The sequence below is a fragment of the Enoplosus armatus genome, chromosome 13 (genome assembly GCF_043641665.1).
Source record: "Enoplosus armatus isolate fEnoArm2 chromosome 13, fEnoArm2.hap1, whole genome shotgun sequence".
Classification (NCBI taxonomy): domain Eukaryota; kingdom Metazoa; phylum Chordata; class Actinopteri; order Centrarchiformes; family Enoplosidae; genus Enoplosus; species Enoplosus armatus.
The window spans coordinates 1,401,821-1,426,596 of NC_092192.1; the positions used below are offsets into that span (position 1 = coordinate 1,401,821).

At 43.3% G+C, this 24,776-nt stretch overlaps 1 protein-coding gene across 1 annotated transcript in view; it reads right to left on the reverse strand.

Moving 5' to 3' along the window:
* Positions 1 to 24,776, reverse strand: part of LOC139295078 (polypeptide N-acetylgalactosaminyltransferase 10-like) — a 67,361-nt gene that overhangs the window by 29,119 nt on the left and 13,466 nt on the right. Inside the window, exons 2-4 of the mRNA XM_070917159.1 lie at positions 16,811 to 16,913; positions 15,901 to 16,039; positions 11,005 to 11,171 (exon numbers count right to left, since the gene is read on the reverse strand). Of these exons, the coding sequence (XP_070773260.1) occupies positions 11,005 to 11,171; positions 15,901 to 16,039; positions 16,811 to 16,913 (409 nt within the window). The remainder of the gene's footprint in view (positions 1 to 11,004; positions 11,172 to 15,900; positions 16,040 to 16,810; positions 16,914 to 24,776) is intronic.

Sequence of the window (24,776 nt, forward strand, 5' to 3'; positions counted from 1 at the left end):
CAACAAGTCTTTAGCTCAAACACCACCCCGTCTCTTATTGGCCATTTCCCTTTTCCTCCCCTTCTCTTTTGCCTCGTCCTTAACGGTTAACTTGCGTTTATGATTGTTTTGGTACTAAGATTGCCCCCATTAAGCTGGCAGGATGCCAGTTACTTCCACTATTACAGATGCTAATGACGCTCCTTGGGGAGCAGCTCCAATTCTCAATTTAAACTGCAATTAAACAGAAATAATAATAATAACCGCTTTATGGAAACAAGACAAAACACAGAGCATGTCTCTGTGAAGTCGTGTGTTCAAACAGAGAAAATTACAACGTAAACTTCAGAGCATCACATTAATTGAAGCACACAGGTTTTGTAGAACATTAGATAACTCAAATATCTTGTGACAAACATTTATTAAAGACAATTCTCCCAGTATGCATTTCTCTCTCAATCTCTGCCTTTCTGCTAACATGCCTGGACACTTACAGGTGCTAATGAAGTCAGCCTCCCCAGAGAACAGCTCTCATCTCCAAAGTACACTCCAATTAAAAAGGAGGGAAAAAAATAAACACTTGCTAAAACACGATAACACGCTCCACTGCTTCGTGTAAAAACACCGCCTTTTACCCCCTGGCCCTAAAAACACAGCTTTATTAGAGGAAGCAAAATTAGCTAACAGAAATGAAACCAGGATGTGGCTGCAGAGCGAGGCAGAGAAGAGTAAAGGGAAAAGTGCAGTTTAACAGTGTTGAAATGTCTATGCTGCTTTGAACACGCTCAGTGAGCAGAAAAATCGATATCCTGACCCTACAGAATAAGTGGGGCCGCCCTTTCCCATACCTCCATACATAAATATAACAGGAGCACAAAAACTCAATTCCTGCACTTACTTTGCATCTGAAGAAATAACTCCTAAAGTACTTTTTGATAGACTCTCAAGAAGGCGTCATTATGAGTTTGAGCAAAAACTTTCAGTAGGACACAATTTTAAAAGGGTACAAAAAAGGTGACGCCTTGAAATTCCGACCACCAGCCCAAAGACATTCCTTTACAATGATACTAAACTGACTGGTAGGTGTTGTATTGTAATCACAACCAAACTTGTCTTGGAATTATCCAGGAACAGTTCAGGAAAGGTGAAGCGATGTCAAAGACAAAACAGGAACTTCACCTTTGTGGAAAAGAGTGAATCTGTAAGAGACAAGCTCATCTTGCATAGAAAGACGTAGATGTAACAAACAAGGAAACAAAGCTTTCCTTTCACAGTGTTTCTTCTGTTACAAACAACCAATGGGACAAATTCAATCATATCAAAATCAACATTTACAATTTCTACCAAACAGGTCTGCTGCTGCTGTGATTCTTGATGACATCCACCTATAAACGTTTCGGGGAGATAAGGATGAATGTCCTTCCAGGTCTGTGTGGTCAGCTTTAACACTGGGACGCTGCAGGTCCTTTGTTGAGTCACGGCCACATTGTGTGTCAGCTGTTACCAGAGGTGGTCCACTGCGGTACAGAACAGGGTCTCTAGTATCCTGCTCTACTCTATTTCAGCAGCATCACATGGTGGATGGTGTACCTACATGTTCAGGCATGTAGATGACAGATGGCGTGCAGAGAAATCCGGGGAGAAAGTATCCCATTAGCTGAGCTAACCTTGACAGTATCGGGGAGGTTGGGAAGCCGGAGCGAGCCAACGCTCCCCTGCAGGGAGAGCGAGGGCTGAACATCCTTCCTGCGCGGGCTGCGGAAATTCAATTACAGCCTAATGAAGAGTGAGCTGACCTCCCCTCACCATCACCACTCTCCTCACGCCTCCTCCCTCCCTCCCTCCTCTCACCCAGCTGAAGCTCATCATGGACTGTGGACTGTATAACTGGTTTCACTGAGACTGGTGGTGTCTATCGTACTTGTTGAACTTGATGCAAAATATTTGTAAATCCATGAAATAATAGATTTGCTTCAAACCTACAAGTACTTGATATGTGTGGAGTATTCCTTTAACCACCCGCTAACAGAGAAATACCATTATGAATACATGAGGTTTTATCAGCACTGACGACTCAATAAGTACATTTACTGGGGCAGCGGATTGATTTATGCATTCACAAGATTCCCCTGGTGAGTTTTTCATGATTTAGCTCGAAGAATGTGTGGTAGCCGACAGGACTGTGAGAAAAAGGAGGAATATAAAAGAGGACTATAACATCAAAAGGAGGCTGTTTGTTTTCATCATCATGACAGCCATTTTGCCAAATTTAAATGTTTCCCCTGTCCTGCTGCCAAGAGATTGGCAGTCCAGCTCTTATGCTTACTCAGACTGCAACGTGAGGAAGACAATCTGGTTAAGGTGCCGTTTGTTTGCCAGAAACTGACGCGCTCACTTTTAGGCTCCGGACTCTTCTTGAAAAAAATATTACCAAGTTCTCAAACATACTTTCCATCTCAAGCGAAAAGAAAAGAAAAGCCACTAATATCCTGTGTGGAGTTAAATGACCTCTAACGATCTATTTTATTCATCCCATTGTGAAGGTAACCATCAGACGTGGCAGAGATCTGTTGATGTCGACCTTACTCACTGATTCAGGTTGATAAAAGTCACATCATTAACACCCCCCCCCCTCTCTGAATGCTGTTTATGTGTCTTGATTGCTCCATTTCTCACTGTATGACTACATTTATTGATCGTGCCCATTTAACACCTGCCTCCACACTGAACTGTGCTTTCATTTTTCCTGCCAAAACATGAGAACCGCCATTAAAAACATGTCAAATCCACTCAAATTGCTGCAAATTGGCAACCAAGTATACAGACCTAATTACATATTGAAAAAAAACTAAAACAGAATCAATTCAGCATTTCAGAGTAGAATCAGTATTTTTCCTTAACACTTAATTCCTCCCATACTAAGATTTCCCTCACATTAACATCCAGCGCTCCCAAACGAAATGTTCCCATTTCTGCAGTTTTTCAGACAGTTGTCTAATTGATCCCATCAGGCACTGGACAGTGACTGAATAATTGGACAATCAATCAGGACTCAGTGACAGGTTTCCATGGCGGGAGGTGATGCTCGGTGAGGCTCGGTGGTCCTGCTGAGAGGGATCGTCTCCGTCACAGACCACAGTTAACCATGATGGATCCATCTGGGCTGACACTGCCCCTGGTTTAATGAAACTCTGCTATGAAGACGTCTGAGCCCAATAACATGCCAGAGATGAGATATGAAAGCAAAATATGAAGCTGTACAAAATCTTTTTATATCCAAGGTTTCTTAGTATTTCAAGAATCTTTCATAACAAATGACATTAAAGATATAAATGTCTAATCAAGCAGTGACGTCATCCTCACTGCACAATTCAAAATGTCAAACAAAGAAACACACACCAAATGTGGCTCTTACAGATGCTGTGTTACAATTTACAGCTTTAACCAACAAGGCAAGAAGAACAGCTGGACTATAAACTACCACAGTAGAGATACTGACATTGAGAGTCACCAACCGAGCCAGAGCGTTTGGTGAGAGCTGTACTAGTACAGCCTGATAATCAGACTGAATTATCTGGCCTTTTAGCTGCTAAATGCTCCCCTCCGTTCACCAGCTAGTCTCTAACTTTGCCTGACGGCCGGAAACAAGGTTGATGAGAGCAGAGAGAGTGAAACAAAACGGTCCGCTGAAAGACGCTAAAACGCTGGGAGATAATGTCTGCGGGTTCATCACTACGAGCGACACCTTTCATATCACGTGTAGTCACTTCATCCATTGTCAAAACAGAAACATTGATTAGTGCAGCTTTGAGTAAGTAAAGATGCTACTTCATGTTGTGTTAGCATACTGACAATATGGTAGTTAAGAGATACTTTTTTAAATCTATAGTTCTCAATGGTTCTTTCCCAGCATCCTCTTCTCCTCTCCACGCTATCAACCAGGTGTTTTACTCCACTTAGCAGTACACCTCAGGCCGTGACAGCCTCATCTGAAGAGATTTCCTTTCATCCAGAAAAGAAAGGTTTCCATTTGGACCCGAAGCAACAGAAATCAGTCCAAGTACTTACTCAAAACCCAGCAAGAGCTGTGGCTGCATCATATTATGTTCTACTGAGGCTGCTGTGGGAAGGAAAAATTAGTCCCTCTGGCTTTTCTATGATGGATTTCTGTCTTTATGATTGTTGAATGTCACAGGGAACAGGAAAAAAAGAAACAACACTTGCTCTTTGATTGAGGGACTCAGCCTGAAACCTGACATTTACTGTTGCCAGCAATCTTCCACTGCATAAAGTTTTCCAAGTCAATAGCAGCAGAGATTAGCAGGGAGAGCAGACGTCAGGTCAGCAACATGACAGCCAACAATCCCAGCAGTCACCAAAGCAAGAGTCGGATTCAGGAGCTTTGTTGACCTGATCCCTGGAAGAGAAGGAAACCACATCCACAACAGTCCGAGTGGGACAGGACAGAGGACCGACTGATGTATCGGCCGGTCACGTGTCGGTGTCTGTTGTTGGTGGCCGATTAACATGAAATAGCAGCGCAGAAATGCTAAACATACTGTACGTTTCAGGTACTTTTGAAACTACAGATGAATACGGGTCGAGGGAGGAAGTTAACAAGCTGCCATTCAATCTGCATGTCTGCATTCTGAGAGGCACGCCAGGCTGCTAAAGGCCGGTGCAGACGGATGTTACACCTTATCACTGACACATTTTCAGCATTTACAGAGGAGCTATGTTGTGTAGCAGCGAGGAACAACATAAAGCACATGAAGTACTTTGGGGGAGAAATGATTGAATCGTATGTCAAGTCTCTATTACAATGACAAGTTTATTCTGCAACCATAGAGTGTCAAGCTCACAAGTCTTTAAGAAACACATTTAAGGCAATGTATTTCACCGGTGTCGCTATCAGATATTTGAGAAGAAGACAAGTGAGTTCAAAAAAAAGGGAAAGACAAAACCATAAAAGTCATTAAGAAGAGAAAACAAATGAAACAAGAGGGAAGACAAGCAGAGAGAGAAAATTGAGCAGATCATTGAGAGGAGAATTCAACTAAAAATATTAAGAAGGCATTTCAAACTGTAGAATAAAATCTCACCACAGCACAATGGTCACACACACACACACACACACACTAAAAGGTGAGGAAAGAGAAGCACAAACAAGAAGAGACATCAAGAGATGAAACAGGGTCGACGTCAAGAAACAGACAGAAGCGCTAAAGATAAGAGACGTCAAGAAAAGACAAAAAGAAAACAAAAAGAGATCAGAGGCGTGCAGGAAACTACAGAGACGAGAAGAGCAGCGAGAGGAGAGGAAGAACCAAGAGAGACTTTGAGGAAGATGAGGGGAAGAGAGGAGATGAAAACAGCAGGTTTGTGTGTTTGCATGTTGTCAGTGAGTCAGTGTTCTGCCTGGATGAACAACACGGAGGTGAGCGTGGGCGAGAGAGAGAGGGCATGAACGCAGAGAGCGACTGGGATCATTTTACATTAACAAGGTATTGAAAAACAGACGACTATGGATGTAAACATTGCTAGATGTAATTTCTGGGTGTTTTTCCGCACACTCATGGGTGGAACAGGAAAGTAAAGTAAAGTGTGCGGAAGCGCTTACTTCTAACACATTGCATTATTTGGAAATTACAAATACTGTGCTATAGAAAATTACAACTTGTGTAACTTGGTGTCATTTAATTTGCAAAACAGAAGTTGTTTTTGTTGTGTGTTTACGTGCACTTACAGCTGGCTAACCTGATTTCTTCAACATCCTGTAAACAGGAAACCTTTGGGGAAAGAAAAACAAGATTTCTCGGTCGTGTACATGTGTAACCAGGAGAAAGACTATTCTTTATACACCTTATAAAACCCACACTGAGCAAAGCATATTAAGATCGTAATTCATGTACAACAACTTCCTTCCTTACTATCAATAAGCAGTAATTAGGAAGTTATTGAAGGAAAACTCTTAGTTAATGGCCTAGTAGTTGTAGAATATGGTCATGCAGAATACAGCATTAATAATTGCTTTATAATGACTAATATGCCACTAATATGCATGCTAATAAGCAACTAGTTAATGGTGAATATGTGTACCTTAATATAAAGTGTTACTGAGAAATCAGATATTAGGACATTACGAAGTCTGTTTCTGGTCTGGACAGCTAACATGACACTCTACAGACGGTGATGTTGAAGGATTGTAATCGTCTTCTGCTCCTGCCATTTATTACGATTATTATGAACATGTTTGATGTTTACAGATGGTGTGTGGTCCGCTGACATCGCGAGAGCAAGCGGGAAACTGAGTCGCTCTCATTCTATAATCCACTTCATTGGGTTTTAGTGCAGAGCTGCAGCTCACATGAAATTCACCTTTGATGAAGTTCCATCTCCTCCGGCTCCCTCTGTGGACTTTGCCCTCATCTCTCCATCCACCATCTCATCCAAATGTAGTTTTAAAGTCTGTTTTTTCCATTTTCCACATGGATTGCTGCATAGATTAGTGTGTGTATGTGCCCCTTTCTGGCTGCAAAACACAACAAATGTGTGAAAGTTGGTGGAAACGGTTATTAATTACAGGCTGTCCAGTGTTTGTAACCTGGTTTCTTGTGTATGAGGGGAAATATTCAACCACCAAAGCCATTGACTGTAAATAGTGTATAATTACTACTATACATTTTCTTTGCACCATGAACATCATCGTGAAAATGAACTTTTGACTGCTCATATCTGTAAAGTCATGTGCTACCGCAGCTCCAAACAACTGAGAATACGCTTCAGCTGCCAGACAGAAACCTTTTAATAAATTCTCATTATACTTCACAGCTTCCAGGTCTGCTTAGTGTTTGTCTCCTTTTTGACTTTTTAACAAGCTAACTCATTAATTCAGCAGCAACTCCGTTTGTTGGACACTGAAGCCCCTTTGAATTCTCCTTCCTGCTCATGACCACACCACTGTGATCACATCACTGCAGGTAAGACAACGAAGGTATCTCAACCATCTCAAAGCTAAAACCCTCAGTTTGACTGCAAAGGATTCTCAGCAGTAAAGTGAAAAACATTAGTTAGTGGAAATACACGAATATGGACTGTAAAGTCTGAGAGCAGCACGAGGCTAATGAGCTCAAACACCTTGTAGCTAAAAGCTGAGGAGAGATTCAACAGGTGCTGTGCAGTCAGCCATGTGTAAACAGGTGGACAGAGCAAGATAAGGAGAAACAAATCAGATTACTATCACGTCAGGAGGAGAAGAGGAGGAGAGGAGGAGAGGAGGAGGAGAGAAGAGGAGGAGAAGAGGAGGAGGAGAGATTCAACAGGTGCTGTGCAGTCAGCCATGTGTAAACAGGTAGACAGGCCAAGATAAGGAGAAACAAATCACATTACAAGAGGAGGAGGAGAGGAGGAGGAGGAGAAGAGGAGGAGGAGAGGAGGAGAAGAGGAGGAGGAGAGATTCAACAGGTGCTGTGCAGTCAGCCATGTGTAAACAGGTAGACAGGCCAAGATAAGGAGAAACAAATCACATTACAAGAGGAGGAGGAGAGGAGGAGGAGGAGAAGAGGAGGAGAAGAGAAGAGGAGGAGGAGAGGAGGAGGAGAGATTCAACAGGTGCTGTGCAGTCAGCCATGTGTAAACAGGTCGACAGACCAAGATAAGGAGAAACAAATCACATTACAAGAGGAGGAGGAGAGGAGGAGGAGGAGAAGAGGAGGAGGAGAGATTCAACAGGTGCTGTGCAGTCAGCCATGTGTAAACAGGTAGACAGGCCAAGATAAGGAGAAACAAATCACATTACAAGAGGAGGAGGAGAGGAGGAGGAGGGGAGAGGAGGAGGAGAGGAGAAGAGGAGGAGAAGAGGAGGAGGAGAGGAGGAGGAGAGGAGAAGAGGGGGAGGAGAGGAGAAGAGGAGGAGGAGAGGAGGAGGAGAGATTCAACAGGTGCTGTGCAGTCAGCCATGTGTAAACAGGTAGACAGGCCAAGATAAGGAGAAACAAATCACATTACAAGAGGAGGAGGAGAGGAGGAGGAGGAGAAGAGGAGGAGGAGAGGAGGAGGAGGAGAGGAGGAGGAGAGGAGAAGAGGAGGAGAGGAGAAGAGGAGGAGAAGAGGAGGAGGAGAGGAGGAGGAGGAGAGGAGAAGAGGAGGAGAGGAGAAGAGGAGGAGGAGAGGAGGAGGAGGAGAAGAGGAGGAGGAGGAGAGGAGAAGAGGAGGAGAGGAGAAGAGGAGGAGAGGAGGAGGAGGAGAAGAGGAGGAGAAGAGAAGAGGAGGAGGAGAGGAGAAGAGGAGGAGAGGAGAGGAGGAGGAGAGGAGAAGAGGAGGAGAAGAGAAGAGGAGGAGGAGAGGAGAGGAGGAGGAGGAGAGGAGAAGAGGAGGAGAGGAGAGGAGGAGAAGAGGAGAAAAGGAGGAGGAGAGGAGAGGAGAGGAGGAGGAGGAGAGGAGGAGAAACAAATCACATTATTATCACGTTTTATCCATTTCATGCTGCTCGGGCTGGAGGGCAGCGCCTCAGCTGGTGGGGGCCAGAGGAGGCCAATTCAGGAGGAGAGGAGAAGAGGAGGAGGAGGAGTTATATTTATTTAGTTTATAGTATTAAATACATGTTAAGTGTGGTATTACTGCATATTCACTGTGGAAAGAAATCCTATGACGAAGCTGTGGAGTCATATTAACGACATCATTATTAAGTCATATTTGAATTTTATCAGGCTATAAGGAAATACACCCATTTCATGTAGGGAACGTCTTATTTTGTTCATTAAAGCAATTTATTTACAGATGTTTGTATGATGTGAATGTTCTGTCATTATTAAAGTTCACTAAAACGGTTTTATTCCACAAAAGGGATGCATGAAGTAAGTGTCGTCCATAATGAAGACCTCACGGTTATTTTCATTTTATCCACAGATGTGAAGTCTTGAACTGAAAGCAGATGACCATCGTTCTACACATGTTCTGGTTGTAGTCACACATTCAGCTACTCACTCAACAGAAACTCATTTCTTCTTCTTCTAAACTTCTAAGTTTAAAGGAGCCCTTCAGTGCATCTTTAGCAAGTTCACACTTTGATGAAAACAGTTAAATAAAAAGAAGTCCACGATCCACCAGAGACGTTCCTGAACCCAAAGAGAAAAGTTTTCTGCTTAAATAAAACATAAATTCAACTACAGCAGAGTATACAGATAAATATAAATCATCAGGTATCCTTTGAGTCAAATATAAATAGTTGTATTAATTATGATTTTAAAAAGGAGAGAAGAGGCTGTTCCTGAAACGCCGCTCTGCAGTGAGGCTATAATTATACGACACAGAAACCGGCTACTAATTAGTAGCTCAGAAAATATATCTGCACTCTGAAAAAGCATCTCATCAATTGTTTATCTTCCTCATGTCGGCTGTGAGGTACCAAAACAAAACAGCATCAATTAATGTAACAGGGCATCAGTATTCCTGCGGGCTAGCATGCTGCCACGGAGGAGAGAGACTGTTCATCAGCATCAAGGAAAGTGACTGAGTCATTCAGTCTCTGGTGATTCTGTCGGCAAGAGCAAATTAAATACGAAAAATAAAGCATTAATACTTAAAATATAAATAAACAATTTCCATCAAACGCTCTCCAACCGGTAGATGCGTTTAAAAACACAACGTTAATGTGGATAAAACAGGAACGCTTTATTGAATGAATATGAGTGACTCTTACAGTATCTGTATAGTATCTGCTTTATACTGTGATGTATAAATATAAGTATATATCACTGCGTTGATAAACCTGCAGCCTCTGATTTGAGAGAAAGACAACACATGTATACCTCAGTATCCTGCCTGTCTATGAGGGAGGCGTCGCGTTACCCAGACTCATCATCCCGTGCGTCACGGCCTCTTGTACAACTCCTGACAAAGAAATTCACTGCTTCACGTTTTATTCTTGACATGCATCACAAAGCACTCGCTGCTGTGTCACATTTTAAGATCCAATGCGACCATCTGCACCATGAAATGTGGAATTATGACTGAAAATCATGTCAATTGATGCGATAATTTGTTTCCATCACCACTGTATTAATCAGTTGTTAAGAAAACACTTTAACTGCCTTCGGCTGCAGATTTGCGGTGCTGTGTGTTCACACCGTGCCGCTCAGAAAATAACACGATGTCCTGAAGATTCTTCATTTGTCATCATGTGTGAAACGGCTGTTTCAGAGCGATGAGACCAGATGTGACTGGCCGAGAGCATATTTATTAAGCACCACACCCTCTGATCCATATTCCGCCTCCCCCAGCCCTCTTGCACTTTGCACTGCTGCACATACATGAACCAAAATAGCATGCCACGAGCCCCATGTGTCCCTCTGAAGCTGTGACATTGAGCAAAGAAGTCACACACAAAAACACGCAACAACTGATCAGCATAAGCACATACTTCAGCAGAAAATACTTCACATCACTTCCTTTTCCTCTCCCTCTCTCTTCGTATATTTTTAGTACACTATTTAATATCTAAGGAAATGGAAAAGTGAACAGGAAATTATGCTTCACGCTGTGGCAGTGAACCGGGCTTAATGATGAATATCCTGTTCCCTCCTCCACTCAGACCCTGGCGATAATATTGCACTTGTCCTCGGATTTATTATGTAAGGGCTCAAAGCTGTGCATTAACTCCAGAGTTCAAACTGATTAAGCCACCTGTGAGAATACCAATCCACACCGGAAAGTGGATTCTTCTCACTAACACTAGCAGGGTCACACGATGCCCTCATAATCACCATCTGTTCAGAGGTTGCTAGAGTCTTTAGCTATAAACACAATAATAATATCAAATCAAGAAACTTCTTTAGGGCTCAGAGCCGCTTCAAACCACCCGCGAGTCTGATGCACAAAAGCAAGAGTGTCACATTTGGGTCTAGAAGCTAGCTCATGCTTTTGTTTCTCAACGTCACTCACACTTGCAAACAAATGACTTCGTGGTTTGTGTGTGTGTTTGTGTGTGTGTGTGTGTGCAGCGGTGCAGCTGTGTGTCCTCTGTACCTTTGTCGCTGAAGTCGTCGACCAGGATGACCTCCGCTATGAGCGGCGGAGGAGAGCGGTTGAGCACGCTGTGGACGGTCCTCAGCAGCGACGACCAGCCCTCGTTATGGAACGGGATGATGATGCTGGTGTTGGGCAGCTTCTCTGCATACAGCTTCTGTTTACAGCTGCACACACACAAGAAACCAAGTAAAGACATGAGGGAGGGGGAAGCAGACCTGAGTGTGTCACCTCTGCTAAACAATGACCATATTCTCAGCCACCCTGGCGGTGTGGCTGCAGGGAGGGCTGGTCCAACATGAAATATAAATAACAACTGGATTTGTTCCTATGAAATTTGGTACACACCTGGCCACCTCCCCGCAGAATTCAACGATGACTTTTCATCCAACAGATCATAACTTATTTATTATTTAACACTATATGCCATGGCAGCTCTTACATGACCCAATTACCGTCAAACCATGAAAGTGCTGCTGACATAACATGATACATACGTGCATACATATTTTACATGCTTCAGATTAACATGTTCATATGCTTTAAACACGTTAGCGTGAGGCGTGTCGTGTGTCAAATGACCCAAAGCCCAACAATGTGACCGATGTTGCCTGTAAGTTTGCTAGCATACTAAACATCATTGTATATTGTATATATATATATATATATATATATATAATGCTGATAATGTGAGGAAGCAGTGACGCTGCCCTCTCGACCAGCCCAACCTGAACAATGTGTTGCTCTTTAAATAAGATGTAATGAAGCACACTACCTGCTGGCTTCCCCTTCCATCCCTTTCTCTGTTATCTCTCTCTCTGAGAAGTCAGGGAGGAATCTGTAATTATCTCTGGCTGCCTGAGAGCCCCCCCCCTCCCCCCCGCCCCCTCTCTCTGTCTATCATGTCTCCCACTCAGTGAGTGAGAGTGAAATGAATTAATGAATGCTGCTGGGAGGTCTGGGACCACTGAGGACTGATGTGGCACCTGGCTGACAGACACCTGTCACTCTGCTGTCACTTTGACCAATCAAACAGACACACCTGCTCCCCTCCACCATCCAGCGCACCCCCATACCCCCGTCTGCCCTGTGTGAAGAGTACGGGCCCCGGTATGGTGGCTTGTTGTCGGTTCCTTCTGGGTCTAGAGCGCCCCCGACAAGTAAATGATGTGGTTTTGGCGAGAGGGTTTCAGTGTTGGATACGATGGTCCTTCACCCGTCGAGTCGGACTTTGACTGCCTTCCTGTGTCTGTGCATGATTGAGCTGAGAGCTGGTTTACAATTCAACAAGCCACGAGTGTTTGCTTCCCATGAACCTGAGAGTCTGCTTATCAAGGACGATCATTAGAGAGAGAATAGCAATGGTTGCATAATTCTGATTCAGAATGAACAAATAACATCCACCTTCAGAATGTTTCAGAGAAAAGGCTGCTGGCATGGAAATCATACAGTCCAGATTGGCTCCAAAGCTTTGAAAGCGTGCAAATTATTTTGTGTAATGTTCTCATTTCTGACCGTATGGAAAACATGTTTGGTGGCTAATGCTTCATGTGGTTGAATGGTGCAGGAGATATGATAGATATGAAGGGAAAAATGAGAGAGAACACGAAGCGTTGTCCGGAAGAGACCTAGAGAAAACATTTAAAACTGCTTTCCACATGAAAGTGACGGCGAGGTCAAAAAAGGCTCCTGTCAGGTAGAGGAAAAGCGCTGAAGGCTGATCTGTGATGAATCGGGTCAGCAGGTCTGAAGCTGTTTAGCAGACGATATTTATAGTGTTGCTGGTGTGTTTATTTTCAGTATTTTGTTCTTTAATGAGTCAGAGGAGAGCTGGAAGGAACCCAGCAGTGTGTACTGTAGCCACAGGTCCATATGGCTCATCATGTCTCGACAGCATCTGTTCTGTAACACTTTATTCTGCTAAAACACTGGGTATAATATTGAGCTTCATGTATGTACGCCTCAAGTCTACGATTAAAAGGGCAGAAGTGACTTCTTGTTTGAGATTTTAATGAAATGTCCACCACAGAGATAAATCTAGCAGTCTCTAAGCTGCATTTTCTCCGCATGTTAACTCGCTAATGTTTAGCATATTAGCACAATTCGGTGTTGACATGCTAAAGTTTAGCATGGTACCATGAGCACGGTTAGCATGCCAACATGCTGACATTATTCCATCCATATATGGCTTTTCTGCCACTAATCTGGGCTGCTTTTTCCTGGGGGACTCAAAAGTGTTTCCAGGCCAGATTAGAATTCCTTAAGCCAGTTCTGGGTCTGCCCTGGGGTCTCCTCCCAGTTGGACGTTCCCTCCACAGGGGGACATCCAGGAGGCATCCTGATCAGATGCCCGGACCACCTCAACTGACTCCTCTCAATGAAAAGGAGCAGACCCTGAGGCTCAGCCCAGCTATCCTGCAAAATAAAAACTAATTTTGGCCACCATTTTGTGTCTGCTCTCTAACTCTCTCAGTTTCTAAGCAAAGCTTAAATCGACTCGTAGATAGAGGACAAAGGCCCCTCTTCCCTGCAGAAGTATGGTCCAATACAATCTAAAAGTCATGCTAGGGCCGACAGCAATTCATTCATTAGTTTTGTGCCAGACAAGTGAACATTTGAACCTGTTAGGATTCATCCTCTGGAGTCCCACAAAGAGTGATATCTCAACAATTAGATTTCTATGTTTTTGCTCACCTCCCACCTTCCCTGTAGTGCCACCATCAAACCAAAATCAAAAAACATCTGTCAGCCATGAAATTGACTTTGCACATTCATGTTCTCCACAGGGCGAACCTTTTCTATTTTCCAGAGGGTCAACATTGCACATAAGATACCTCATAGCATGAGAGGCAGATTGCCTGCTACCAAGGCAACTTGAATAACCCCATGGCATTTCCTCTATGGTGACAGATTAGCAAGATCATCAATATTTCAATTATTCCATCCAACTGTTTCATATTGGGGGTCATTAGCAGGGCTTTTGACAATGTCTTGTTTAGGATACTTCACTTTCTTACTGTAACCAATGTGGTAAAACTAAACTGTCTGCTTCCTCCACTCTCATCTCTGTTACGCTTCATGAGGAACGTCCACTTGGAAAATAACCCCAGTCAGAATAAAAGCTGCTTCAGTGCAGCACAACACACATCTATCATCAGTTCTTCACACCTTGCGCACAGAGGGGGACATCAATGACACCGATAATTGCTGTCAAGAACACAGTTTATAAGTACATAGGTGTTGTGTGGTGTGTAATCAGCTTCTGTCAGTGTGAAGCGACATCTCTCCTGTGAATAGACTGGGCAGGTTGATAATTGGAACAATTGTTCCAAACAGTGCTTGTTGTAATGAGCTGGAACAGGTCCAGCATGGAAAATAGAGGTGTAAACAATGCTATAAGTAGGGTTTGGTGTGGGGGCAGAATTGTCCTAATAACAGTCATCCGCTCACAACTGGAGGAGGAGGCCAATGTAACTACTGATAGCACAAGATTTGTGTTTTGTGTCAAAAGATATATTCTGTTGTGATTTGCCGTTGTATAAATAAAAAATGAATTGAATGTTAGTAGCATGTTTTACATACGCGAGACAAAGTTGTTTCAATGCACATGCTTCCTAATGACACATTCACGCTGTGTGGCTATGTAAGGCATGCCTGCCGCTGTCTCATTCATTTTATATTGCTCTGGGATTTCAGCAGGTCAAAATTTGAAACTGGACTGTTTTGTGAGTCGAGTGTCACAGCAGTCCGGTCCCCGGTACTCTGGAGATAATTCTAAAGTCCTTTAGCTGCAGATCTGGCTTGGTCAACCTGTAACATTAAACACATGCATACAAGCGGTCAATCCCACATTTCTGTCTCACACTCCAAATTCAGAAATCAACAGCTCTCTGATCAGAAAACTCAGATTTGTATCAGCTATTTGTTTCCATCTCTTTCCCTTAAGAGCTGATTTCCCAGGTCAGCCCTGCTGGCCTCTCCATCCATAGCCGACCTTATTTTGGAGGAACAACAACCATCTGCCACGAAGGGCTGGGAGTCTGCATGTTTTCAATCCAGCCAAAAAGTACACCAGGTGATTCATTTTTCCTCTGCGGTTGATGGAGTGCCAATCTGTGAAATAACCTGCTGCAGTCTTTGGCTGGAATGAAAACCTGCAGACTCTTGGCCTTCTGTGGACCGTTCCTGCCCCTATTCAGATGAAACTGCTCATACAAACAAACAAGATTTATTTTTTTGAAGAAAAAAGGCCGTTTTGCCCGAGGTTACTGGAAATTTTAAAAGGAAGCGTTTTTCGTCTGGTCACCGTTGCACAGTCCATAAAAATGACTGATGTGGCAGATGGAGATGGGATGAAAATCATGAAAGTGCACTGAAAAATAAATCTGTTGTTATTTATTGAGTCATAAAATCTAATTATATCAAATCTAATAAAAAATAACTATACTGATAGTGAGAGTCGTGGTTGAGAAAGAGTCAAAACAACTCATCAAGACAGATGTTTGTGTAGATTAATAGTAGGAAGTTCATCAATATTTATTCTTTATCATAGTTGCATCATGACATTTGCATAATAATAACACACTTTACTGAAAGTCGAGATTTCTCCAAAACAAATGTTTAAAGTTCTTGCAATGCATCTCACATTAACAAGCAGTCCAGTGTGGGAATAGTTGTGCTGCGATATGTAAGTGTAGTTATGACTCTGAAGAGTACAGCTTTGTAAATATATGAACGTATCTGAAGCGTTAAATGTTGTGTTCTTTGGTTCCCGATAGATTTCAATTTAAAACTGGCCACACCTAATAGTTTATCTTGCTTCGTCTCTCACTCTCCCGCCACCGTCTCCCTCCCTAGACAAACAAACACACACACACACACACACACAGGACTCACTTTGCATGGCGGATGTCCGGGAGGGAGCGGTTGAGGGAGATCCGGTCGCTGACGTAGATGTTGAAGCCGTTCTCCCTGTAGGCCTGGTCCACCCGGTCAGCGTCCGTCAGGGGGAACGGCTTCCCCTGTTCACCGTTACCTGCATCAAACACACACATTTCATTATCAAGAACCTCAGTCCGTCTGTTCCACCACAACGGATCTCCTTTAAAACATTAGCTGACTTGAACTGCTTGGCAAAAACAAAACTTTCAGATGATGAACAGAACTGAACACATGCACAGAACGGACCATCGACGTGATTAACCCACCAGCGCTTTCTCATGGTTATTGTGGAGGAAAGACCTTTTAGTGCGAATATGAATGGAAAACAGGGCCAATTCCATCATTTAAAAAAGGTGAAAAGGTGACATGTCTCAAAGAACACAACACAATGTCCAGTTGTGGATCAAAGCCGAAGTTAAAAACTGAATACAACATATTTGTTTACAGCCCTCTGTATAAATCAAGCTTGGAAATTCAACGTGCTGATGAAATTTGATGAAATAAATATGAACTTGAACGGCTGAACTACTTAAGACAGTTTTTGCAGCTTCGCATCGTGCAGATTTATTAGAATCAGAGACGTGTTGATACCCGGAGAACAAAAACAACCCTCATCATTCACAGACATACATTTCATCAAGAGGAGATTATCCAACAAGTGTGGAAAATAACTTTTAGCCATTATCGGCTCATTTCAGGGATAAACCCACGACTAATTTACGCTGTTTGTACAGAAGCTGATTTTCCTAAACAGAAAATAAAACTGAGTTGGTGATTATTGTAGCAGATATAAACCGTATTTATGACATTTGTGACATTAGACAGAATATCTGAAAGGAGGGGCTACGAGGAGGTTTGGACCTACCAGATCGAGAGGAATCTCTTTTGATTGTTTCATAGTCGTGCCAGTCTTTCCTCCGCACACCGTCGCGTCCCACCTGAGCGTCCTTCCCCACCCGATTCACCCCCTGTAGACACAGAAGCATGTAGCGAGACGGTCATGAATGCTGTCACACACACAGGGACACACTCCTGCACACTGCCTGCACTGCGTTGCCCATCATTGTGTAAATGCACCACGGGTTTTTAGATTGGTTTCCATGGAGATCATTTGCATGCACAATGAAAGTCAACAATCCATCACATTCACCAACTCGTTGCATTTATCTTCATATTTTTGTAAGATGATCTTAATGATTGCAAGGTATAACAGTGCAAGGGGGGGGGGGGGGGGGGCATTTTGACAAGCATCTTTGCTGGTGCTTTTAAGGACCCTCAGGCATCTGAGGTTTGAAAGTCAGCGGCAATAAACTGCTAATTCATGAGCTGTTTTATTAGAAAATCAATGAGACAATGACAATGTGAAAAGGATCTATTTCTCAACCTCAGGAATCTGTCTGGAAGTGAAGAGTGAAGAGCCAGAATGTTTTATTTGGACCATAATAATATATTGGAAACTTGCTTAGCTAGAAATTAGCTTGTGAATGTTTTGCATGCCGGCTTGACTTCCCCACCAGCACACGGCCTCCCACCCCAAAGCTGCAAAGGTTTGGCCAACTCAAATAAATCCTCTTCCTTGTAGGAAACACTCAGGAATGGTCAGCAGTGATGGAAAATATACACACTCTTTTTGTTAATGAGCTCAAATTTGTCGCAAATCCACCAGCGTGCACCTTTAAAAACGGTTATACAACAGTGCAGCACACACAACAAGGTTTTTTTTCTGGCACTCTGTCAGTATCAGTGTCAGCAAAGAGAGATTTCTCCAGAGCATCAGACTCTCACCATCCAACAGCGCTCTGCTGAGAGTTTATCCGTAGAAAGTGTGCTCTTCTATTTCATGCCCGACGACCCTGTGAGGAGAATATCAATGCTGTGACGCACAACTCCACGGAGGCCTTATATACACAACCACACACATACAGACACATGCACTGCAGCTCAGCATACACAGGCAGAGGCTGTTTCTTCTTCTCTTAGTCATTCTACACACCGAGTGACTTTCAGGGACTCTGCATCGTGAATTATAGGATCACAGCACAATGGAGAAATAATTAGCCTGATGGGAGGAGGCAATTAGTGAAACACTTTAAATACAAATGACACCACTGACTGCATGAAATACTGTGAATTATTAATCAGACTGCTGGCTCAGAGAATATCACACTGAATAACAAACTCATGTACAGTATACACACACACACACACACACACACACAGTGGTTTGAGGAGTCTGGGTATATATATGTGTGTGTGTGTGTGTCTTTGTGCTCTTATACTAGGACCAAGCTTAAGACCCTGACAGTGAGGACACGTCAAAGGTTGATTGAGGGTTAAGACTTGGTTTAAAGGTTTGAGTTAAGTTTAGGTAAAGGTCAGGTCCAGGTGTGCAGTAGGTAGCATCATGTGACAAATATCAAGGCTTTATGTCGACTACAAACTAGTCTAGCTCACGGGACGCAGGCTGCGGGTTTAAGCCTGCCATCGGCAGACTATTTCAGCTTCAAGTCTCCTCCCCTTCCAATATCTTCCAACACTACTTTGAAAGGACACGATCGCTGCATCCTTGGCTTAGTGCCGCCCAAGACGAATGTGATTGGTTTAAAGGAAAAACAAGCCAAGAGCGTTTTTTTCCCCCTATCCAAGAAGTTCAGCCAGATCCTTCTCCAGCGGCGGGGGAGTGCAGATGGGTCTGGCTATGCAAGACTAACTAAAAAGTGACGAAGGATATGAAGGGTGAAGTTGGCTAAATCTAATGAAAGGGGGATTTATAGCTCTGTGTTAAGGGGTTATGGGGTAGCTTTCGAAGCACGTAGCACCGCTGTAGATGCATCATGTCTCCCTCGTGTAGACGGTAAGACCTGTGATTAGGCTGCTTGTGTTTTCTCGGTCCAAACGAAAAAGGGAGACAATTATAGTCCATCAAATCTTGCATAAAGCAGTAACGTCCGCTTTCTATCACAGGCAGAGCAGACGGTCACGCTGAGCCAGCCTACACAACATGAGAGCCACAGACTCTGAACAACAACCACATTAGCTTTCCCGCTAACCTCAAATCTTGTCCTGCACCTGCGCTCGTTGAACGAGCCACCAAACAAACATTCACCAGGGAGGAGCGCGCCGCTAACGTCAGCGTGCAGGCTTTACAGCTAATTAACGAACAACACGCTGCCTGCCCATGACATGTAGGCTACAGTCCAAGTCTGTTTAATTTGTCTCTCGTTCCCTTCGACACTCTGGCAGCTGCTGGATTGTAATATTAGTTGTAACTATTAATGAAAAATTTGCCTTGATAGGCTTAATACCTATATTTCAGGGTAGCTCACACTGTTCGAGGTTTAGGGACAAATTGAATTAGTGTTTATTTTAAATTCTTACTCTGAAATGACAGCTCTTATATACGCCTCTGCATCCTTCCTCTACGCAGTATCCGACTGTTCAGGTCAACCTGACACACATTTCAGCCTGTTTGTGTGATGAATGTATTACCTATTATTCAATCCCCCAACCGGCCTCTGCTTAGACAGAGATGCTGTATATGAGCCTAATATAAAAATCCATCCAGCCCTCCCTACTCCCTCCTCTTCTTCTTCTCTCGCTTCTCCTCACCTCTCTCCTTCTCCCCCTCTTCCACTCTTGTTCTCCTCTTTCTGTCACAGGCAGACGCCCTCAGTGTGTCACACAAGGACCTGACAAGCAGCAAGAGTCCATCTGTGCAAATTTATACTAAAAAGAAGCGAGATTGTGCCGCCCCATTTCCTCCTGATTAAAATTTCAGTGCACGTCGCCATGATATTCCTCTGGGGCTTTTCTTGCTGCTCAACAAGACCTTGAAAAACAAGACAAGGAGAGAGGAAAACTTTTCAGCTAATGTGTGCACATGCTTAGATTTGTGGAAGCAGAACGTGGGCGGGTGCTTAGACTAAAGTAATTGAGACAGACAGCAAAGAGGATGAGTAAAAAAAAAAAAAAGACAGAATAATCTTGAGGAACAGATGGGGGATGCGATCACGTGTGTAAATGAAAATGGGGTAAGACAAGTAAAAAGACTCTGCAATGCAAAGCCTTAACTTCAGAGCACACTCTCCCTTAATAGCCGCTTGACTTGACTTGCACAAATGTTGGACATTCTCTGGCTGAAAGACGATTAAAAAGCTCAAAATAAACTCAGCTAGCCATTCATTTTGCAGGTATTTGGTCAACACAACAAAGAACTGGACAAATCACTAAAAATTCATCCTGAGGGCTAAATGAATATTTGTGCTAGTGATGCTGACCAACCGACCAATCAACAGGCAGACATTGCTATTCCTAGCATGGCTAAAAACAAGTACACCCAAGGCTCATCTTATTCCTTAACAAGAGACTGCAGCTATGCTAGTGGCTTTGTGATGCTGTCTGCTTTGAGGCAAATGCTAATGCAAGCATGCTGGTAATAACAATGGTAAAATGCTAATGTTAAGCAGGTACCAAGTTCACAATATTATTTTAGCATGTTGGCATGCTGACATTACACAAAGTACAGCTGATGCAGATGGAAATATGATTAGTGCGACAGGAAAAATCAGGGAGTCTACAGAGTCAGTAGATTCATCCTCTGGGGACCATGAATGGCAATCCAGCTAATAGTTGTTGGGATTTTTAAGTCTGTACCAAAGTGGAGGACTAAAAACTACTGAGCAGCCTTGATTAATAATGACCAGAAGGTCTGGTTACAGGACAAAGGGGACACACAGCAACTACAACTATCTTGAAACTTCAGTCTTCACATTTGTTTTGTTGCTCAGTAAAATATTCACATCTTGTGCCCGCTGTCCCTCAAGGGACACAGTTGTAGATTTATAGGAGCTGAAATCTTTCAAGTAAATACTGGGTGAAAAAAAGGTGCACTGTTGATCAGAAAACAGATGAGCATGCAGCCAGAAGCAGGATTGTTAGGGAGCGTAAAGCTCGATGAGCACTGCTCGATCCTATAAGTCTCTAATTAATTTGACAGGAGGAAATATTCCAGATCCAGATCCAGTATGAAAATACACATTGTGAAACAAAATCATGGGACACATGTGCCAGACCTGTCTTTATTAACGTAAGTGAAATAGTTGACGGGAAATAAAGGAAACATGAATTATCATAATTGATCATAAGGATACACGTGAAATAAACGATGTAAGAAACGTTGATTGTAAAAGACAGTTGTTCTCAATAAAACCTCCCCGATTTAACTTTAAATTTGGTCAATGTCAGCGCAATGTAGTAAATGTAACGCAAGACGTATTCACAAGACGAAACCCAGTTCAACCTCATGAGGATACACATTCACAGGCGCCAGCCCAGACGAGGCACTGAAACAGAGCTGAAAATGAGGCAGTACCAAACACAGTCATCCGTTTCTCTGCTGTACTACACAGCAGAGTATTGCCTTCCTCCACTCTGCTAATCACCATCATCAGGAAGCCGAGGCTCCATGCTGCCACAAACTCATTGCACTCTGGGCACTTTTCCGCTCTATTAATATTCGAGACACAGCACAAACACTGATAGGACATTGGAGGAGTGACGCCACGATCCACACAGGCTGTTGTCTCCATCATACCGGCTCTCATTAACTGGCACGCCCCAAAACGTCTTAGAAGTGACCGACAAAAGAGAAACGGATCTTTTAAGAGTAACACACATCCTGCCAAAAGTATGGAAGCAGCAAGAGAAAGATGTGAGAGCAGAGAGGACAGGGATGCAGCTCTGGTCACCTGGCAGCATGATCCCTCATTAAATTTAATGTCGCCTTTTAGTGGTCTATTTAACTGATGACTAAAGGCCACGTGTCAGTCAGTGTTTGCACACGGATTCAGGAAAGACAGACCGAGAGTGTCAGTTAATGTGTGGGCGCATTTGCAGAAGGCCGGCACATGCACGTCGCCTAATCTACCTAAAATGAGACATTAGCTGTGTCCAAATTCAGGAGCTGTCTCCTATTGTTTAAATATGAGGATAAATAACAAGTGCACATTTTCAGACAGTTCCTCCTGGAAAAACAGTTATAGAGTTGGACGAGGTTGTTCACGTGAAAAGTGACAGAAATAGAGAAGTTCAAACACTGGCTCCTTTCTCACCTCCATACAGCGGACCAATCGCGGCGTGAAGTGGGCGTCAATGTCACATCATTGGTTTCAAAAAGTTACAGAAATGGTCGGGCAAAGTCCCCCAAAATCACGTTTTTTTCCGTGGCCATGGTATGATGTAATTTAATGTACCAGGGACCAATTTGTTTACAGCTTACAGAAAGCCTTGGCTTTATATATATATATATATATATATATATATATATATATATATATTTACATGTACACCTTTCTTTCACCTACCTGTATGTGTTCAGCTTTGTTGTCATTGTTTTTAACTGTGTGTCTGTTTCTGTTTGCCTGTAAATTGTTCTTGGAACTGTGTAACATTGAGAGCAACTTCAAACCACAGTCAAATTCCTTACATCTGTACACATACTTGGCCAATAAAGCTAATAATTAGAATGTGATATGATATTTCTTGACTCGAGTTAATGAGAACTGTTTGAATGCAACAACAAAGTGGCACGAGGGGATTATGGTATAGTCAGATTTAGTCTTCTATATTCGGGCAAAAGAAAGCAACATTCCTCAGTAGCCGAGTGGAGGGTGGAATAGGACGGCACTGCTGAGTCATTACAACAAATTCAGTCTTGAAATGTGGACAACACCTAAATTAGGACATTACGGGAGGCACTGAAATCGCAGTCAGTCATTGCACCATCAGCTTTTCTCCTGGTGACCTCGATGGAGGGATTTGTAGATTATGAAGAGCCTCTGAAACGCTGGCTGCATAACCTCATTTCCATGCTGCTGTGGTTTTCTGTTAATCTGCCCAACAGCAGATTATGTTTGCTGTTCGGTCAGATAGAGTGGGATTGGTGTTGCTGCTGTGGGTTTAGGCTCTCAGCAGCTGTTGTGGGACATTACACAGTAATACAGCACCAACATGCCAGAGAGACGTGGACTGAATGTTGCTTTCTTTCAGTCTGTGTTAAACAGTATCTTAAAGTATGTACGGTCTACTCCATCACTCCATCTCCTCTCTGTTGTTCCATTGTCAGCAGCAGAGCCTGTCTGGAGTTGTCCTGTACGGCAACTGGTGTCTTTAATCATAGTCTCGCAATTAAAGTGGAGGTTTTCTTTACTTTTTTGTCATCGTTATTTGGTCTGATGAACAAAACACTGTCCTTGGCTCTGCTTTAGTTGCATTCAGGCCCACAGTACTGAGGTCGCAACCAAAGGGAGAAATCAGGTGCAAATACCAGCTAGCTGAATGTTTTCAGAGTGGTCTTTCATTTCAGGAGGTACAGTGCCCAGCTAATATCGCTGTCACCCATGAATGATCACCTTAAAGGTGCTGGAAAAATAAGAGCTCTGCAGAGTTATACAAGGGATTTTTTTTTCATTTCTTCTGAATTACAAATTCATTTTCTTGCCTGGCTCCTTCAGCATTTAGGCTTGAATAAAGCCCTGATGTGTGAAGTGGACCGCTGCAACACACAGGTGGCAACTCTACATGTATGTCACCAAGTGGTTCTGTTGTGGAACCACAAAACATACATGTTGGCAGGCAGAACACCCTCTCAGGCTGCATATCATTTCTGCTGCAACTGATTTTAGGATATAGATGGAGAGCAGCACTGCCAAAAGGGCCAGTTCACAACATCCCTTTCCCATTTCACTCGTGCTATGAAGGGAACGGGAAAGACAAGACCAGAGGTAATGATTTTGACCGGCCAGTGATGTTCAATACTGCCCCAGTACTAACTGGGCCATCAGAATTTACCTCCCCAGGAGGAGGGACATTTTGGGGGGCAAGACCAAAAACTGGAACTATACTCCTGCAGTCAAAAGGTAGAAAAATATCCTGAGTGTGTTAAAAAGGTTCTCGTGGTTTCATGGAAAAGTCTCTGTTGTGGGAAAAGTCCATCTGACACGTTGCTGTCGCTGCTGGAATTTCATGGAGCACAAAAAGTAGGTGAACCCATTATCTTTGGACTTTGGACTGCCTTTGGCGTAGTGGATGGGCTTGTTTTACCAGCAAAGCAGTGAGTATGATAAGAACGCGGTTGCTATTCATTCTGAGGTGGACGAATCAGACCACCTTGGGTCAATACTTCCCTTTTCTGTTTCCTGCCCTCCTGCTGAGCCTGAGAGTGGACAGAAGCCCGGAGTGAGAAGAGGACGCTTTTCTGTTCTTTTTTTCTTGCCCTTCCTGTTCTGTTAGATCACAGACGGATCCACCTCGACCCCCAGAGACACAATTACCTGTCTTTCCTGCTCCCCCTCCCCCTCTGCTCCTCCTCCCCCTCTTACTCTTTTCAACCACTTCACAGACAAGTCAATTTGCCCCGGCTGTCCTGGCTCATCACACAGAAACATAAGCTACCAATCCTCTTTCTCTATAAATAGTACCCTGTGCCACAGCACCCACCACCAGCCTCCACCAGCCTCCACCAGCTGCAGATCCAACTGTAAAACTGAGGTGAATCATATCATCTGGTGCGAATTGGTTTGGCAAATGGTCACCTCTGTTGTCATAGCTTTGACTTTTCTATGATATGGTGCCTGTCATTTGTTTTCAGATAAATATATCAGCAAAATTGTAGGCAAAGGAAACAAAAAGGAAAAAGAAACTTGACACCATTAAGAAAAACAACTACGGGCAGCGACTGCGTTGCTGAACCCATTCTGTTGTGCTTTTCTTAACCCTCAGAGAAATATTGAGTTATAGAAAAGCCAGTTGGGAGTTTTGACTGTAGAACTATT